We start from the raw sequence: 20,175 nt of genomic DNA, 5'->3' as shown, positions 1-20,175 counted from the left end.
AAAATCCACATGTGCCCCCTACTTCCCTCACCTGGTCAGAGGTACAGCTGCCTTTACAGCTCACAGGTGCTTTCTTCTAACCAAGGTCTAGAAGGTTCCCTGTTGGGTTTCTGTGTTCTCAGTGAGGAATGGAAAAAAGTGAGGAGGTACTATAAAGCACCCATTTACAGTTGTGGGGTAAAACAGACCTGCCTAGCAGGTAATGCAGCTGGATGTGTGCAGAACAGGAATGGAAGATGGGGAGATCCTTCAGAATGGTAAAACCTTGGAGGGACAATATATTACAGGATAAAAAAGTTTAATGTGGGTATCTAGTTCCTCTATGATACTCTCACCGTTCTGGCTTTAGCCATGATACTTAACTATATAATTGAAGGTTATGCCACCATCTTTATTTCAGTGAACTGTATTGTTTATTTATTCTGGGTGTATAGCACTGTATAAAAGTATGTATTTGAGAGGCCAGCCCGGTGGCGTAGCCGTTAAGTTTGCATGGTCTGCTTTGGTAGCCTGGGTTTGTGGGTTCAGATCTCAGGCTCGGACCTACACATTGCTCATCAAGCCATGCTGTGGCAGGCATCCCGCATATAAAAAATAGAGGAAGATGGGCACAGATGTTAGCTCAAGGCCAGTCTTCCTCAGTACAAAGAGAAGATTGGCAACAGATGTTAGCTCAGGGCTAATCTTCCTCACACACGCACAAAAAAGTATGTATTTGAACACAGTACGTTATGGAAACTGAATTCAGAATAACTCCATTATATAGAGAACAATGTTCTATAATCTCTTAGTGATAATAAATTAACCAACCAGGTTTTCTTAATATGACCAGTTACTTATATGAATCACCTCAGTAATGCTTCTCAGTTCTGAGGACCTCAGTGAACTGAGCGTTTGCCCTAGTCAGGTTTACTGATGATACCAAACATTTTGTTTAACATAAAAATAATAACATAAACAACATGTGCCTAACCTCTCTCATCATTTGCCGTCCATTCCACCCATGAAGTAGGGAAGGGAACGTGGCCTCCCTCTGACTGGTGAGGACAGGGACACACGGCTGAACACAGGTGTACAGCCTGAGCCACCTGATTGTGGGCTGTTTCCCCTGCTAGCCCTCACTGCAGCCTTGGCATGGTTTCATGATTATAATTATTACTTCTACTTTTTAAAATGCTCTATTTCTGGACCAAATCATGTTTGCTTGTTATTTTGATCCAGATGCCACACTGGAGTTTTATGCAGCCATGGCTGATAATTTTAGGAATCGTGGGCTGAAGTTAACCTAGAGGAGTGCTAACCCATAGAACTTCCTCAGTGATGAAATGTTCTAAGTCTGCGCTGTCCAGTGTGGTGGCCACTAGCCACGTGTGGCTGTCGAGCACTTGAAATGTGGCTAGGGTGTTGCAGGAACTGACTTTCAAATTTTAGTTAATTTTAGTTAATTTCACCTTAAATAGCCACGTGTGGCTACTAACCGCCATATTAGACAGCACGGGTCTAGACGGTGCATTATGGTGCAGGTTCCTCTTGTAGGTTAGCTCTCCGCATTGCTTGTGCACACTTGACCGTTCTTTTAGAGGAGAATTATTTTTTGAGAACCTTTTTTTTCTTATACTTAGGATATTTGGAATATATAAATATTGGCAGAACGAAGTTCCTTCTAAATTTTGACCCACTTAAATTTAAAGCTATGAGGCCTAAATCAACACTAAAAAATAAGATTCACGGAGTTTAGTTCACCATATTCTTTTCGGGGAAATGAGGGGGTGTTCCCAGGTGTTCTTGGTTCGACCTTTAAGAGTCTGAACCTTTAGAAAATTATTATTGGCAAGAGGTTTATTTCTTTAATTCTAAAAACAAAGGGCTATTTTTCTTTTGCAGATACAGATGTGTTATTTGATGCCTGCAAAGTTCAATGACTGTTTAAATCAGGATTGAATGATGTTTACAGAGCCAGGAAAATCCAGTCATATGATGTTTCCATTAGGCTAAGAATGGAATTCTGAGATTATAGTCTGGGGAAAGGGGAACCGTGGTTTATAAATGCATAATGCATTGCAGATAAACATTAAAATATTTTTTTAAATGACAGCTGTTTCGTTACTACTGTTGCTAAATTGGACAAGTAAATTCAGAAGCTCTGTGGAGGAACTCAGAAAGAGTGACAGTTCTTAATTACTTAACAGTTCCTTGACTGGAAAATCTCAAGGAGTGAGGAAATTATAAAGGTAACAAATATTACTGGGAGTAATTTAGAAATGCCAAAAAAAAATCAGGGGTGCTATCTCATAAGAAACTTTTTCTTCTTCTATGACTTTTGACTTCTTAATACAAATGCTTTTTAATTAAGTTTAATAGAGAGCTTTCTCCCAGATTATGATGTTAGAAAAACACTTCTTATGCTGGGACAAAGGAAATAGTGAAGTTAATCTAAAATGTTATTTAATGCAAATTTGAACAAACCAGATTACCAAATGCTTGTTTTTCTATACTGAATGAACAGTCTTATAGTGTTGTGTTACATGAATTCTCTTTTGATGTGACTCTTTGATTTCTGATTTAGCACTTGTTTCTACTCGATTTCTTGGATTCTTTTTTGTTTTTGAGGAAGATTGGCCCTGGGCTAACATCTGTTGCCAACCTTCCTCTTTTTCTTTTTTCTCCCCAAAGCGCCAGTACATAGTTGTATATCATAGTTGTAGAGTTGTAGCTCTTCTATGTGGGATGCTGCCTCAGCATGGCTTGATAAGCGGTGAGTAGGTCTGCGCCCAGGATCCAAACTGGCGAACTCTGGGCCACTGAAGTGGAACGCACGAATTGAACCGCTGCGCCACCGGGCCAGCCTCCTGGATTCATTTTTATGGGCATGGAAATATTGTGTCAGTTCTTTATAATTACTTTTGTTAAATACTGTTAAATATGAACATATTTTCAGCCAATAGAACATTGCCAGTCCCCCAGAGGCCCTCCTCATGATCACTTCCAGCCACTGACCCTTGCCTGGAGGGACATCTAACACCGTAGATTAATTTTGTCTGATTTTTAACTTTATATAAGTGGCATTAGACAGTATGTATTTTCTTATGTCTAGCTTCTTTTCCTCAACACTATATTTCTTTAATTCATCTCTGTTGTTGAATGCAACAGTAATTCATTCATTTTCATTACTGTACAGTGTATCATTATATGACTGTACCACAATTTATCCATTCTACAGTTGATAGACATTTGAATTAATTTAATTTGGGGACTATTACAAATAATGCTTCATGAACATCATTTGCATGTGTTTTGTGTACCTATTTACATGTTCCTTTTAGATCTATACCTAGAAGTAGAATTATCGCATTATAGGGTAAGTGTGTGTGTGTTCAGTTTTAGTAGACACTGCCAAACAGTTTTCCAAAGTACTTGTACAGTGTAGGAAAGTTCCAGATACTTTATATTCTCAATGTCCTCACCAATACTTGATATTGTCAGGTTTTGTTTTTTTTTTTTTTTGGCCATTCGATATCTGTAGTGTTAATCATAATTGGGCTTTTAGAGAAAGCCTGTGGGAACTATCTAGCTTAACAGTTTTAGGCCAGAGATATCCCTACACACACGCACACACACACACTCAGTGATCATCAAATGTACCCAACTTTCCCTAGACCATCCAAAAAATACCTTGAGGACTCTGGCCTTTGATTCAGTTTACTTTGGGCAGTATACTTTGCAGTTTGGTCCTACAGTGAAACAGCTGGGTAAGGGAGAGAAGGATGCACTGCTGTGAGCCTGAAGGCTTTTGGCAGAGTAAAAAATACTTGAGGAGTTAATAATACTGGAATTTGCCAAGTGCTCTCAAAGTATGTTTGGTGAATTTTTATAATAAAATAATTTGACATAAATAGCCCTCAATTGACCCAGTTGAATTCAACAAACATTTTCTTGATGAGTGTTTCATTCCCAACCTTGTATGTTGTGGAAATATAAAAGGAATGAAAGATGGTGACTAATAATGATACAAAAAGATGCTCTACTGTATTAGTAGTCAGAGGAATGCAAGGTAAAATAACGAGATGCCCATTTTTCACCTAGCGGATTGGCGAAAATTAAGTCTGATAATATGTGCTAAGGAGGGTGTGGGATAGGGGTACACACATACATGCTGCTGAAATGTTACAATCATTCTGGAAGGACACTCAGTGTATCTTTTAAAATTAGAAATGTGCATATGCAATGACCCAGAAGCCTCATTTGTAGGTATAAGCCCTAGAGAAATACTCACATGTCCACAAGGAATCATACACACTGATGTTTATCCCAGAATTTGTAGTAATGAAAAAACTCATCAATGAAGGATTGGCATAGTCATCTGTGATATATTTGTTACCGAGCCAGGTTTGTTTTTGCCTGTTGCCCTGGAAAGCCAAACACCAAGATGACGAGATTGCAGCAGAGAGAGAGTTTAATCACAAGGCAACCAAGTGAGGAAACGGGAGAACGAGTCTCAAATCTGCCTCCCCAAAAGTGGAAACTCAGGGATATTTAAGGGGTAGGGGGCAGAGTGGTCTGAAATGTGGAGATAGATGATTGGAGGAGAGGTGAGGTAGTTGATGATCTGCGCAAGCATAGTCAAACTTCATGGACGCATGTTCACAAAATGGTGGCGTTAGCATCATCTGAGGGTGGAGTTCTTAGCCTCTTGACATCAGAAGGTCACTTATCAGGCATCTGCATGGGCCCAGTTGATGGGTTGCTGGTCTCAACTGGCCTGGACTGGACAAGGGGGTCCTAATTCCTGAAAAACACCTCAAACACCCCATTACCATGGCGACCCAGGCGCCAGGGAGATGTTATCTATAGGAACCTAATGGGAGTCAGATAGCATATTGCCTAAACAGCACAGTTAACAATGGGCGGGTAAACAGCTAAAAACTACAATCAGTAATTGCAAAAAAGAAAAAAAAGCTTTAATTACTAGCTACCTAGTCATCAATGGCTAACTGCTTACCAGTTTCATATTCATACACTGAATTACATGCCCTGGTGAGAAAGAGTGAAGCGTCTCCAGAATGTAAGTTCTGTAAGGGCAGGAACTTTGCTTTTTTTTTTCTGTGTCTCCAACAAACAGAACAATGCATGGCAGGTAGTAAATGCTCAGTGATTATTAGTCAAATGCATCTGTTAAGTACGTGGCTATCTCCAAATCGTGTTGAGTAAACAAAGCAAATTGCAGAAAATGTGTACCACAAAATACATATGCGTGTGTGTGAGTCCATAAAGACTTATTGGAAACATGTACACCAAAATGTGAAATACAGATGTGTGTTTGTACATCTACAAAAACTTATCTGGAAAGGTATACACCAAAATGACAACAATGATAACCTCAAGAGTAGACAAAGGGAAGGGACCAGAATTTGGGAATAGTATTCAGAGAAGACTTCAGACTTTTCTGCATTGTTTCCAATTTGGACAAGAATAATGTTTTCTTGTATTACTTGAGTAATTACAAGATAATTTGAAAATGACATTTTAGTATGAGAAGATAATTTCCTTGCTCTCTGGCCGGGGGAAATGTACTGGATGAGGAGCTTCTCGCTCTGGAGCCCCATAGCCTCCACACAGCTGTTCAGAGTGCCCAGGCTTGCTGGATTTCCTTTCCCACAGAGAATCCCTTGGATATGTGAAATAAATTGAAAAAAAGCTGTCCAGTGATTCTGCATATTTCTTAGGAAGAAACCAGCTATTTGTGTGTTTCTATCTTTGTTCTGATGTTGTATTTGAAGGATACGTAAAAAGTGTTTATTTTCGCTAATTGCATTCACATAGCTTTACAAAAAGCCTTTAACATACCTTAATAAAGGAGATAAAACAATAAAGTTAAAGAAGTAGACAATAAGGAATATAGAATGAAAGGATCAGGAGACGAGGATTTTCATTCTATCATGCTTTTCTTCTCATTGTGTGATGATGGGCGAGTCCACCTCTCTAGGCGTCATTTTCATATCTGCACAGTGAGGAGATGGGATGTTGTGGTCCCCCAGGTCTGCTCAGTGCTCTGTGAGAAACGATACATAATGGAGCAATGGGCCATCCAACCGTTTGTGACAAAAAGAGGGACTGCCCTGCCTTCCTGTTAGTAGAACTTTTGGGGTTTTTTCAAAATATGTTTTGAAGTAAGTGCCTTTTTAATAAAAGAAACCTTGCATTTTGGAACTATGCAGGGCAATTCCATGATGCAATGTGGCCCATAGCGTTTCACAGTTGATTAACTGCCTATACTTAAGCCAGGGTAGCTGACACAGTGTTTACTAGGTGCCAAGCTCTGTGCTAAGCATTTCACGTACATTATTGCATTTAATCCACACAAAACCTCATGGAGTAGATTCTATTACCATCATCATTTCACAGGTAAGCCAACAGAGTGTCTGAATGACTAAGACATTTACCCAAATAAATTGTACAACCGAGACTTGAATCAGGACTTTCCGATTTGGATCCATGCCACCCAGGAGCACCCAGGACCGCATCCTGTAATGTGCTTACATATCTGTGTCTGCTCCATGCAGAACTGCTTTCTCCTTTGAAGCTTTTTCAGTAGGAGTGGAATAGCCACTCTCTTTACATCAATAGTAACAGCCATTACTTAATGAAGTCAGCTGCAAATCATGAATTCCTTTCTCCCTTCCCTCCTGCTCTGCTTTATAATGACTTAATTTGCTGGCACAAGACATTTAGATTAAACTCCTTTTGAAGTTTTAAATGGAGTTCTTATCTGGAAAGAAAAACATTTTCTTTGCCATAGTTTTCAGATAAATTGAACTGTACTTGGTCATCTGTGAGGTCTAGTGCAATTTCCTTTTCATTCACATTTTTCTTCGTTGAGTACACATAGCTCACTTCGTGTTTATTGCTAACATTTGCCAAACACTGTGAGTAAAATATTTGCCTCATTTAAATTGAATTTTAAATGTTTCCTTCTTGATTATTGAGTAATTCCAGGCTTTCGGGTTCTCTGGATTTATGTTGACAGCTCCTTTCCTTTCAAAAGGAAATAGTCTGATTACTTATGTCATAGGCTTTCTTAACAAATTTTTTCAAGGTCAAAAGAAAGTCAGAATATAACTTTCCATCTGTAAATAGTTTAATTTTTACAATGTTGTTTCATTCGAGTCCTCTTGGAACATGTAGGGTCGCTGCCTTAATAACTAGAACTGTTTTCTGCTTATAGAAGATTCATTGTGCTTTATTCTGAAAGATTGAAGATATACACTAAATATACACCAACATTCAAATTTGCACTACTGCCCCTGAGACCTTTAGCCTTGAGATTCCACTTAATTAAAATTTACAATAAGTGGGCCTGATTTAGATTGAGCAGAAATAAAATTTACTTTTGATGACAGAATAAATGGTTTATTAAGCTGCATAATACCATGTACTCACTAAGATTTCAAATGAGTATATTTAACCTCCTTAAGAGGTTTTAATTTACATTACCTTTATTGAATGTGTTCTGTGTCCAGAATCTAATCACAGTAGTGCTAATCACTATAGTGTCACAAAGGAAATTGCTTTTATGAAGTTTAAGTGGAAGATAAAAGTCTATTTTGCAATTAATGAACTGTATAGAAAAATATATGAACAAGAGTTGGAGTATGTAAACTGCTCATATAGTATAGTATTTATAGTATGTATAGTATATATAATATTAGGCATATTTAAAAGAGAGAAAACTAGAAAAAGTGGGAATTAAGCTGACTCCTAAAAAGCAAGGTGGAATTTAGAAAAGCAGAGAAAGAATTGGTTTTGAGGTAATGGCTTAAAGTTGATGGTGGGCTGGGCTGAACAGCAAACATTCTGAGGAAAGGCATTGCTGTAGGAACAAATAAGTCCTAAGTCCTATTGTCTAGTCAATAAGAACAACCTTTGCCTCCCATTCCTTGTTCTCGTGGACCCTCAGCCCCAGACCTTCCCCAAGTTCATGCTCTATACCTTTTCTTCTGCTGTTCTCTCAGCTGCGCTGCCCTTCCTCCCCGTCATGGCCTACTGAAATGTCTCTCGCTGACCCAGGCCCAATCCAAATCTCACCTTCTCTTGAATCCTCACCTTATCTGCCTGAGAAATAGTCATTTTTTCCCCAGTAGCTCTACCACGATGGTTGTGTGCCTAGCCTGGCATTCTTCACTACATTTCGCTTCCAGTTGTCTCCTCAACATTGAGGCCTTCTTGCAGATAAAAACCACGTGTCATCTTGATATCCTCAGTGCCGACATAGGACATAGTGCCTGACCCCAAGTAGGCACTCAGTAAATGGACTGTGTGTTTTAGAGACTGGTGGGAAAAAATATTTCTCCACCTACATTTCCTGTTAACATCAATAGAGTCTACAGTTATAGAAGTAAAAGTTTTGTTTTTTATTGTAGACTTAATGTGTCCTAAAGAGAGAAAACAGAAAAATATCTTTGTTTACAAACCTTTAATAATAAATATATATGTAAAGACTGAGTTCTTAACATTATTTTTTAGATTTTTCATGTTAACTCAGCATAGTTGCTTTTTGGCTTTAAAAGTCTTTTATATTTAAGTGTTTAAAAAGTACATATGAGGGGGCCAGCCCCGTGGCCTAGTGGTTAAGTTCGGCACGTTCCGCTTCAGTGGCCCAGGTTCGCAGGTTCAGATCCCGGGCATGGACCTACACCACTTGTCAATCATGCTGTGGTGGCGTCCCACATACAAAATAGAATAAGATTGGCATGGATGTTAGCTCAGGGCTAATCTTCCTCAAGCAAAAAAAAGAGGAAGATTGGCAGCAGATGTTAGTTCAGGGCAAATCTTCCTCAGGAAAAAAAAAATACATATGATTGTCATCTTAATATGACTATATGTTTGTTAGTTCAGAAAAATACCCAAGATATATATATGTAGAAATATAGATATGTGTAAACTTGTATTAGTTAAATTGGAAGTAGGCAGAGTGAAAGAGGTGAAGGGAGTCAGGCCAGAGAAGAAAAAAGAGAGACTGAGAAGGTTAAAAGTCCTGCCTAGAGTAGAATATTCTCGGGAAACCAGCCAGACCTAGCAGTATTCACTGTGGAACCTTTCCTGCCAGGTTCCCACTGTTTTCTACCTGAGACCCTTCCCACTCCTCCAGAGGCTGCAGGCTGTATTAGGTACTAAGGCTTGTGCCCCCAGGCTTTCTCTGTGCCTCATGACAGATTATCATAGGAGGAGGATTGGATTCCCATAACGGATCGATTTTAGTTATTTATCATTTGGGAGCTGAATTTAGCATCGTGTTTATATACTAAAATGCTGTCTTGGCATTCTGTTAGGCTGCGTGCTCCAGAAGGAAAACCAGGTTAGAAGAAACACAGTGAAAGTAGATTCCAGGTTTTTTGTTTGTTAAAGAATTGTTAAATAATTGAGCGCTTGAGTCCTCAGTGAGAGGCAGGTTTCTTTGAGACATTTATAGTAGATGAACCCTGATGTGTAGCTCATGACTCCTTTGTTCCTGTTGTTTCTTTGTGTGCCTCAAGGCTAGAGAAGTCAACTATAATTTTTTAAAAAAAGAATAAGCATTGGCACATCTCTGAGCCTGCTTTGCCCCAATCTATCCCATTTTAGTTCTCTTAATTTTTTCCAGCTTCTGTCTTCTAGAGGAGATGCAAGGTTTCAAGTCAGGATAATCAGCGGGCTGACTTCCTCTGGTGAAAACAAAACCCCCCAAGGTGGTTTTGTGCCTGGCAAATACATTTAAAAACTATTTGAGATGAAACTTACAGTGTATCCCTTTGAAGGTGGCCCCTGAAACTTGTCCCAGGTTTTACCTGCAGGCATCTTAAATTCACTGTACAAGGAAAAGATTCCTGTGTCTTGTGTAGCTAATTTATAAGGCTGCGTTTAGGCCATAGTGCCTTTATTCATCCCAAGCTACAAGCTCTTTAGGTCCTTCTGATGATGTCATCATGTGCATTTCTGGGATCTTTCTACTTCCTCTGACATTAACCAGGGAAAATATCACCAGCTGTTAGCTGTCAGCCCTGGGCTTGCAGTGTCTTGCTGTGGCCCCTGCTACCGCTCTGTCAACCAGCAGACCAAAGAGCCTGAAAACATTTTATTCAGAGGTGGAAAATAAAGTGGACCAGAATCATAAAGGCAGTGCCAGAGGCAGATTTAGATTTGATTTAACAAACTGGCGGAGTAAAGAGAACCCTCTTCTGGCTCAGTAGAACAGACTGTTAGAGGAGCCAGGCCAGAGAATAATTGAGGGGCACGTGCCTCGTGTTGGGGGTCCACTGTGATGAAAAACGATATAAAGGGATTTATATTGTCTTCCAGAAAGCAGTTTCATCACAAATGATTTTCTAATATTCATTCTGCTGAGAGACTGCAGACTAACCTTTTAAGCCAAATATCTCAAATTAATGATTTCATTAATTATTGCTGGCACTTTCTAATACTGAGTTATAATTATTTGTTGTTTATTGTTACAGTCCTATAGTTATGAAATACTATATTTATATCAGGAATCAGCAAACTTTTTCTTAAAGGACCAGATAATAAAGATTATAGGCTTTATGTAGATACCTATATAACCATTTTAAAACGTGAAAACCTTTCTTAGCTTGCAGGCTGTGGTTTGCCAACATCCCTGGTCTTTATGATCACGTGGTACATCTTGTGTGGTAGCTCTCCCCTCATACACACTTACTTCTACAATTATTAATCCTCTGCTGTTTGCCTGACATTGAGAATATAAGTATGAATGTAAAGACAGTTCCTTTCCTAAAAGATCTCACAGTCTCAGGAGAAAGAAAAATGCATAAACACACTTATTACAGGTGTTTATTATTGTGTAGTGTGATGAATGTTGTCATTGATGTCCAGAGGCAGTGTGACTGGGTGAGGAGGGCTCCACAGAGAATGTAATCTTGTGACGAGCCACAAACGTTCCTAGGCAGCAGAGGGAAGACTGTGTTCCAGGAAGGGAGATAGTATTTATTCCTTAACGTAAGACGTTCATCCTGGTTTTTTCCTATTTCAGTGTATGATCTCAGCTCCCAGATAATAGCATACATAACATCAGCTCAGTGACTACAAAGAACTTCTATAGAAATTCTGAGGAACAGGACATTATTCAATAATTACAGAGCAAGACAGGTAAACCATTTAAAACACTTGACTTCTGCTTCTTCTGAACACGGTATTTTTCTTTAACAGACGCTGATCACCAGATGAGTTAAATCTGAAACAGATTTAGACATGTCAGTGATAAGGTTACATACCTCGTGTACATGATGAGGTTCGGTAAGGTTTAGTGGACTAGGGTTCTTAAGTACCCTATTCCATTCCCAAGTTTGTTACAAACTGTAATTTTGAGCGAAATCTGTGCTCTCTACCAACTCATCTTTAGCAGGCCAGGGTTGAAGAAGATGGTTTCTAAGGCCCCTTCCAGTTCTAGATGCTGTGACTATAATTAGATAGAACCCACGCTGATAAATACTTCTTACCTCTGCAGAAATCTAATATGATTTTTCAAAATTTCAAACTCTCACTTATTTGAATTCCAGTCAACCCCAAAGCCCCAGAATTGTGAGACTGTGTAATAGTACACCGTATGCAAAAAAAAAAGAGTCAGGATTTATGGTGTCCCTGAAGTTGTTATGTGGACCCAAATGCCATATCACTGAAGAGGCAATATTGCACAGGCTCTGAAAGCAGCCTGGCTGCATTCAAATCCTGGCCCTGCCACATTCTAGCTCTGTGACTTTGGGCAAGTTCCTTAGCCTCTCTGTATCTCAGTTTCCTTAACTGCCAAATGGGGAATAATATAGGACCTATCTCACAGGATTAAATACATTAATAATTGTAAAGGTCTTAGAATTGTGTTTGGTAAAAATAAGCACTCAAAGTCAAAGTATGTCACTTATCGTTATAAGATAGTTGTAAATAATTCATTTATAAAATTTGATATTAAATCCAAACCATTAAATGTTTTAAAATAACTGTTAATGCGGTAGGAAACTGCTCAAATATGATGCAGAACAAAAAACACAGGTAAAAGTCTATATGTGGTAAGCTTAAAATTCCCATATAATTACTTAAAAATAGAAAAACATAGTGGCAAGAATCACACCAAAATATTGGTATATTTGGTATTTACTCTGAAAAGATAGCCCCTAAAGAATTGTGCCTCCCAGAATTTACACCCTTCTGTTTTCTTCTCCTTGAAAATGAGGCAGCCCCATATAATCAGTAAAATGCAGCAGAAGTGACACTGTATAAGACTTCTAAGGCTAGGTCATCAGAATCCTTGCTCTGGGGGAAGCCCAAGTTAGCCGAGTGCAGAGATGTTTCACCAGCCCGCACTGTTTCAGCCATTCCAGCCCAGGTGGCAGACAGTGAGTGAAGAAACCCTTAGGTGATTCCAGACCCAGTGACATCTGACTGACACACCCCAAGTGAGACCCGTCCAGCTGAACTCAGTCAGCCCTGAGATCCGTGAGATGTGTGTGTTCTGAGAGCCTATGATATATAGTGAGGCAGGCAGAATCTACAGAGAGCTCGAGTTCTAGTTCTTACATCGTAGAGCAATAATTCTTAATCCCAGCTGTACATTAAAATTACATGGAGAGCTTTAAAAAATGCCAAGGTCATCACCCCAGCCCAGACCAATTAAATCAGAATCTTTGGGGTGAGGCATGGATACAGAGATAGAAGTCAAATACTGTTAAAATGTAAGTTTTATAAATTATGTTTTTCAATACATTATATACTTCATTTCCAAATTCTTATTTGTTGTCCTTTTCCAAGATTATATATAGCAGATAGATTTTCAGTTTACTCAATCTAGATATTCTAGATTTCTTTACTCATAAATACAGTCATATTAGATTAGAAACAAACCATATAGGGACCAAAAACAAGAAATCTGTTTTCATATTAAATTTCAGTTTCGTCTTTTGCCCTCTAGAAAGAAATAAAAGAAATTTAGAACATACTTTATCTGTTGTTTATTTCTTTCATCCTTCAAAAAATATTTCAATATCTCTTGGCCAAAAAAATTATATATGTTTCAGAAAATTAGTTTTATGGTCTCTTACAGCAAATACCTTTAAACGATTCATAGCTGAACATTTTAGCTGTTCACTAGCGTTATCTTCTGTAACTTCTAAAAAGGTTGTAAATGTTTCAGTCTCTCCTAAGTTCTGTTCTGCAGTGGAAATAACAACAGACCTTAAGTGGAGGCTGATGGTAGAGCTGTTAGCATCCCGGCATCTCTAATTCCCTGCGACAACAGCTTTGAAAACTCCAGCCACAAATCACGCAAACAGTAGTGATACAGTTAACAAGAAAAAGGCTTACTTATTCTGTGATGGTAGAAATAGTGATGTGGCACAATTGTCTGTTAAACTAAAGAAGTGTTTTTAATATTCAAGTTGTACTTGTACAACTTGTACAAGTTTAGGGACCACAAGAGGTCCCTAAATCCTGAATCATGTTTAATAAATGCAGGCCATTTTATGTGCATAGCAGACTTTTGCAACACTTTGCTGTTATTTTCTTGACTTTGTATTAACCAATCTTTTACTATAGGAGAGCTAAACTTTTATTCTTTAGAACTAAGTTTTTAAAAATTTTACTTGTAATCCCATCTGGATGCAGAAAATACCAGCATCTAAGGATATAAGAGGGGCGGAAAGGCCAGGAAAATGAGTGCCATAAAGTGAGTGAAATAGAATTCCTTTGAGGTTAAGTGAAAACACAGGCTACTTTGTGAGTTGAGAACAAACAAGACCATTCCTTTCTTTTCACGTTAGGTCTAAATTCTCTGTCTTGTCCAGTCAATGTTAATCTATCAGTATCATAGTGTAATTAAACATGATCCTTTTTTTCAGTAGGAGTAAAAAAAATGGAAGGTACTTTAGGTAGGATGACTTTGATAGGACCATTTTTTGTCATTCACAGTTATGTTATATGTTACAAATCACATTGTTACTTTGAGTATAAATAAACATAAGTGTTCCTGTGTCTGCCCCTGGTCGCCTACTCCGTGCCAAACAGAAAGTTATACTCCCTACCTTTAGGAGTTTACAGTCTCTTTGCAGAGACAATTTAATTGACAATTATAATTCAGTGTAGTATGTTTAACATAACTTTTCCTTTGGTTCAGTAGCTTGATTTATTTCAAGAAAAAGATGAATGTATATTATAGACAACAATACTGTATTATAAACTTCAAAATTGCTAAGAGACTAGATCTTAATTGTTCCCACCACAAAAAAGAAATGTGACGTGATAGAGGTGTTAGCTAATGCTGCAGTGGAAATCATATTGCAATATATAAATGTTGCAAATCAACACATTGTACTGCTTAAACTTGCACATTATATGTCAAGTATATCTCAGTAAAAACAAATTTTAAAAAAGATGAATATTTATGTAATTATATCTCCTCTTCCTTTAATAATTTGAGGTTAAAAGGGGACAATAATATTTTCCCCAACAACAGTCAGTGACCTATTATAGTAAGAGTAACTCATAATCTGCCATTGAGTATCTATTTGTACAGAGTTTGTCTTTTTTAGTTTCTTCATTTCAATCTGGCTTGTGAACAAAGCAAGGACACCCCCATCAGTACCTCTGAGAGTAATTGTCGCCAAGTAAACTATAATGTTTGCACTCTTTTGCATTAGGCTTATTAAGAAATACTAATAAAATTAATATAGGCAAGGATTTTAAAATACGGTATTTAAATGTATATGCTTTATTTTTTTTATTCGTTTGGAAATAGAACAGTAACGTTTTAATAGTAATTTATATTTTGATCACTAGATGGCACTAAATACATATAGCTAAGGAAAAAATAGCCTTTTTCTCAAGTTTCTGAATGCAGAAGCTTAAGTATATAAATGTGTTCAGCGATATAGACTATAAATCTTCTGTTATCCAGCCCATAAAACTATTGCTACAAATCTTTGCTTTTCTGGAAAAATAATCTCACACATGACTCCTTTAGATATAATAAATTCTGAGAGAGACACAGCCTCTGCTATTACTTTGATAGTCACTCATCAAACTGTTATATTCTTAGCTACTTAATTGTGTTTTCTCTTTCTTAAATTAACCCTATCTTACTAGTACCTTCTTTTCCCTGAAAAACAGAGATATATTTTAATTTTATTAAGGGCTGTTACATAGCTTCTGGGATATTGAGAGATCCTAGAAGTTTACACACCAGTGTCCCCGTAGGGCAAAATACAAGAACAACAACTTTATTTTTGTTCTTGGTCTCCTCATGTCTGAATATTATTCTCAAAGTGTAACATATTCTTTCTTGATTAAGTTATTTTTTGGTCTGGTTATGATGAATTCTTGCAGTGTATTATTTTCTGAATAGAGATGCTCTGTGCTGCAAATAATAGATATCCTTAATGTTTAAGCTATTATTTTTTCTTTTTGTTTCTTTTTTTTTTTGTGAGGAAGACTGCCCTGAGCTAACATCTGATGCCAATCTTCCTCTTTTTCCTGAGGAAGATTGGCCCTGGGCTAACATCAGTGTCCATCTTCCTCTACTTTATATGGGATGCCGCCACAGAATGGCTTGACAAGCCGTGCGTTGGTGCGCACCCGGGATCTGAACCTGCGAACCCCGGACCGCCGAAGCAGAGCACGCGCACTTAACCACCGTGCCACCAGCCTGGCCACTTAAGCTATTATTAAATTGAGTTATTTCACATGACCAGATGTCCAGAGTTTGGGTGGGATTTCCAGGGGTGGTTATTTCAGTATCTTGATCAGAGACTCAGTGACGTCATCAGAGACCCAGATTACTTTCAGATTTCCACTTGGTCATCCCTGGTATGTCAGACTTGTGCTTTGTGTTCAAGATAGCTGCTGCAGTTCTAGCTAGAACATATAGTGGTAGCAAAGTTCAGAATAGAAGAAGGGACGTGTCCCACTATGTAGATTTCTTCTTATCAGCTTCTTATCCGTGGTATACATAACTCCAGAGACCCCCAGCAGAGTTCTCCTCAAGTCTCATTGGCCATGCCTGGGTCTCCTGCACCTTCCTAAACAAGTCACTGGCCAGGGGAAGGAATTAACCATGATAGGGTAGACCGATAGAGACCGACGCCCTTCCTGAGCACCCAGCCCCTCAGAGGAGGATAAAACCTTGAACGAAATCAGAGAACTCTCTGACAGAGAAGAGGGGCAGTAGATTGTGCCAGCAGACGACAGTGTTTGCTACCATTTCTGGTTTTGTTTTTGTTTTCTTAAATTAATTAATTAATCTATTTTTTGAGGAAGATTGGCCCTGAGCTAACATCTGTTGCCAGTTTTCCTCTGTTTTGTACGTGGGATGCTGCCACAGCATGGCTTAATGAGCGGTGTGTAGGTCCACACCAAGAACCCGTGAACCCTGGGCTGCCGAAGCAGAGCACGTGAACTTAACCACTACACCACCAGGCCAGCCCCTATTTTGTTTTTTTTTAGCTAGAGACTCTTCTTTCCTGTCCTGATATTCTTGAAATCTCACTTTCATTTCTGTCATGTCAAGTGCTTGCCACGGTGCAGAGTTGCAGAGTTCATCCTTTGGTACAAGCTCTTTCACCTATTGTTTTGTTTATGCACGTGTCCTTCTCCTTGCAGTTAAAGAAAGTGAAAACTTGGGGTCTGTTTATCTGCTGATTAGTGCTGTCTTTCCCAGAGAGCAGTATCTCTAATGCTTAATGAGTCTAGTAGCATTTCAGCCAAATCTGCAATTGTCCGCTGAGGACCCACAACTTTCACAGCACCATGTCAAGCACTGTGGGTGCATCTGACCAGGACTTCTGGGGATGTTGCCGCTTTCTGCCTTGGAGCTCAGCCTGACCCCTTGGACTCTTAACGACCTGAAGAACAGAGCCAGCAGTCCCAGCTCACTGATTCAAGTCCTTCGCTTTTCACTGTCACCTGCAGTGCCTTCTGGCCGTTTCTGGCTTGTTTTTCCATTTGACATCTCGGCGCCTCTCAGAGGCTGTAATAGACAGGCTCTTCTAGTCTGAGTTCCATCTGAAACAACACTGCTGTGACTCTGAGGAACCCAGCTCCCTTCTCAACATCTTCATGCCAAATACGTATTCCTGGTGCATTATCTGAATATTTGTTTGTTATCTGTATTTAGCAAATGTTTGTTGAATGATTGAAAGAATATTTATTAATTGACATTTTTTTGTGTGTGAGGAAGATCAGCTAACATCCGTGCTAATCCTCCTCTTTTTTTTTTCCCCAAAGCCCTAGTAGATAGTTGTATGTCATAGTTGCACATCCTTCTAGTTGCTGTATGTGGGACACGGCCTCAGCATGGCCGGAGAAGCGGTGCGTCTTAAGAAGCAGTTACCAGTGGCATCATTGCTAGATTGTTCAAACTTATTTTTATCCTTTTAATTTTGTCTATAGCTTTGAGAGAGATGAATTTGTTTGAGAATACAGAGTCAAAAATTTTTTTAAAAGAAAACTCTCCTTGATATTTTTGCTTTTCAGAAAATTGTGGAATATATTTTCCAGAAGTAAAAAGAGATCCAGGCAGATATTTACACAGTTGTCCTGAATCTGTAAAAAAGTGGCTTCGACGGCTAAAGAATGCTGGGAAAATTCTTTTGTTAATTACCAGTTCTCACAGTGATTACTGTAGACTTCTCTGCGAACATATCCTTGGGTGAGTGATGAGTCATTCTGTTTTCATGGTCTTATGAAATACTGATAGCAAACTAGGCCAGTGTTTTTTCAAAAGTGCTCATTTATGACCATATCATTATATTAAACAATGCTGAGGGACAAGTGGTTGTTTCTCATAACATCCCTAAATATCTGCTGACAGCAACACCGCCCCCTCACGCGTCACCCCCCCCGCCCCCCCAACTACAGTACGTTTTCACAAAGCTATGTTACTAGGGGCCAGTATGCTCATAGCCTGTTGATGATCTGAGCTTTGGATTTTCTGAAAGGTGGATGGACCTCATGTCCTTCAGGTATCTTCCATGAATTTGGTTTCTCAGCTTTGGATGATTACTGAGGGACACTGAGTTGTAGACTATACTCCCTGACACATACCTGGAGTACAACCCCTCTGTAGCCATTTCAGTATGGAGCCATGTACTTCACCATTTCGCACAGCCGGGGTTGGAACTGACGTCCATGAGGCAGTGTAAGTGCATAGACTTAAAATAAGACCAATGTGGGTTCAAGCCCTGCCTTGCAACTTATTCTGTGACCGGGGGTAAGTTCTATAACCTCTCTAAGCCTCAATTTCATCATCTTTAAAATGGGACAATAATACCTCACAGGTCTAAGGGGAAGTTTAAATCGCCTAATGCAGGTCAAGTATTAGTGCAGAGTAGTTGGCAAGTTTCGGTAAGTGTTAGTACTTATTTATGTCATTTTTGTGGGCAACTAGGAAATTGCCATGGTCAGAGGCAGATTCTAAAATGGGCTGTTAGATCTCCACTGCTCCCTCAAATTTCAGCAAATACTGAATTGCCATGAGTATGAAGCAAATTTTAGCCTCAAGACTGACCTCTGATAGACTTCTTTAGCCTCCTGATTTCTATGTTCCTCAGCACATGTGGGTTTACACTGGTCTGTGACAGTATCCGTGGATTTTCTGCTTTCTGAATAATACATAGGCTTGAGATCCTTGAAGTAAATTAAAGCTGAGGTCCTGGATGCCTCAGAAGGGGCCTCTTGTAGAGACATTTGCTCTCCTGGTAGTGGGACCATGCTTCAGAATAAACACTCAGGAGTCTTAATTTCTTTTTCATTAACATAGATAACCAAAGTTTGTCTTCCTATCTTAATTTCTCTTCAGGGAGGCTTTGATTTGTAAAAGTATTCTGGAATGTTGGGTAAATATTTTCATTCCATTGCAATAGTGAGTCCCTCAGGAACAAGGACAATCTTTCCTTTGCCATCCCAAATATTCCTTAATATAGTATTAAATACAGACTAAAAAGCAATTATTTTTGTTACCTAAAAATTGCCACATTATAACACTACACTGATTTTCAAAATAAAGTATCTCCTTCACATTTTGAACGCTCTCTGAAAGCTGTCACCTGACTTGATATAATGCTAGCTTTCTGTGGGACCTATGTAACAAAAAATTATTAATAATTCTTTATGCTAATAAATCCAGACAAATTTCAGGCCCCAAATTTAAAGACGTAGCTCATGAATATTTTAGCTGTTAGAAACTATTGAATTCACCCATTATATTACCGTCATGAGAAAGCCAGCTTAGCACCTAGAGTTAATGAGTTAATGTGCTTTTTTCCCCTTATGTTTATACTTCAGGGTGTTGTCAGGAAGACTAGTGCTCAATCACCTATTTCCAGTGTGAGATCCACTTTAAAATGTATAGAAAGAATGTAAAAGTTAATCAAAAGATAAGAAGTGATGCTGTAGTCAAATAGACGAGGATTAAGTTCTGTTTTATATGGACCTTGTCTAATTCCCTAAAATAAATTTATGAAAAATATTGTTGCTTTTTAGGAATGATTTTGCAGATCTTTTTGACATTGTGATTACAAATGCATTGAAGCCTGGTTTCTTCTCCCAGTCGCCAAGTCAGAGGCCTTTCCGGACACTCGGTAAGTGAACGTTTTGTATCTTTCTTTTCCTACTTAATTTTGTTCACTCAGTTACTCAATAAATACCTGTTGGCTGACAACCCTGTGCAAAGTACTGTGTTAGATGCAACAGGGGGTATAAAAGAGATACTAAGTTATCTTTCCCCTCATGGGAATGCAGAAACAAACACCCCCACGCAAGCAAATCAGTAAATGCATGGGATGGTTACAGGTCGTGAGGGAAATGACTGCCTGCTGAGGTAGAATAATTGGGAGGCCACCTCAGAGTGGCTGGCCAGGGAAGGCCTGCCTGAAAAAGTCAGGTAAGGTGACCTGCCAGGTGGGACCTGAGGGAGTAGTAATAAGAAGAGCAGAGGAAGAGTGTCCCTGGCAGTGACAAACAAATGCAAAGGCCCAGTGGGAGAGTAGTTTGGGCAAGTTCCAGTGACGGAGAAGAGGCCTGTGATTCTGGCACATGGTTGTGGGGAGAGAGGGGGTGAAGTTAGGAAGGCAGGCAGCCTCAAACGCTGTTCAAATGGGTTTGAATTTTATTCCAGGAGCAATCTGAAGC

At 38.9% G+C, this 20,175-nt stretch overlaps 1 protein-coding gene across 4 annotated transcripts in view; it reads left to right on the top strand.

The window, feature by feature from the left end:
• The window catches only part of NT5DC1 (5'-nucleotidase domain containing 1), a 140,583-nt gene that overhangs the window by 98,364 nt on the left and 22,044 nt on the right, over window positions 1-20,175 (top strand). For all 4 annotated transcript variants that reach the window (XM_058566416.1, XM_058566414.1, XM_058566413.1 and 1 more), the window contains 2 exons: window positions 17,521-17,695; window positions 19,528-19,625. In XM_058566416.1, the coding sequence (XP_058422399.1) occupies window positions 17,521-17,695; window positions 19,528-19,625 (273 nt within the window). The remainder of the gene's footprint in view (window positions 1-17,520; window positions 17,696-19,527; window positions 19,626-20,175) is intronic.

This window comes from Diceros bicornis, chromosome 23, assembly GCF_020826845.1.
Source record: "Diceros bicornis minor isolate mBicDic1 chromosome 23, mDicBic1.mat.cur, whole genome shotgun sequence".
Lineage (NCBI taxonomy): Eukaryota > Metazoa > Chordata > Mammalia > Perissodactyla > Rhinocerotidae > Diceros > Diceros bicornis.
Note: the sequence above shows the minus strand (reverse complement) of the source record. Positions and strands in the feature narration are given on the sequence as shown.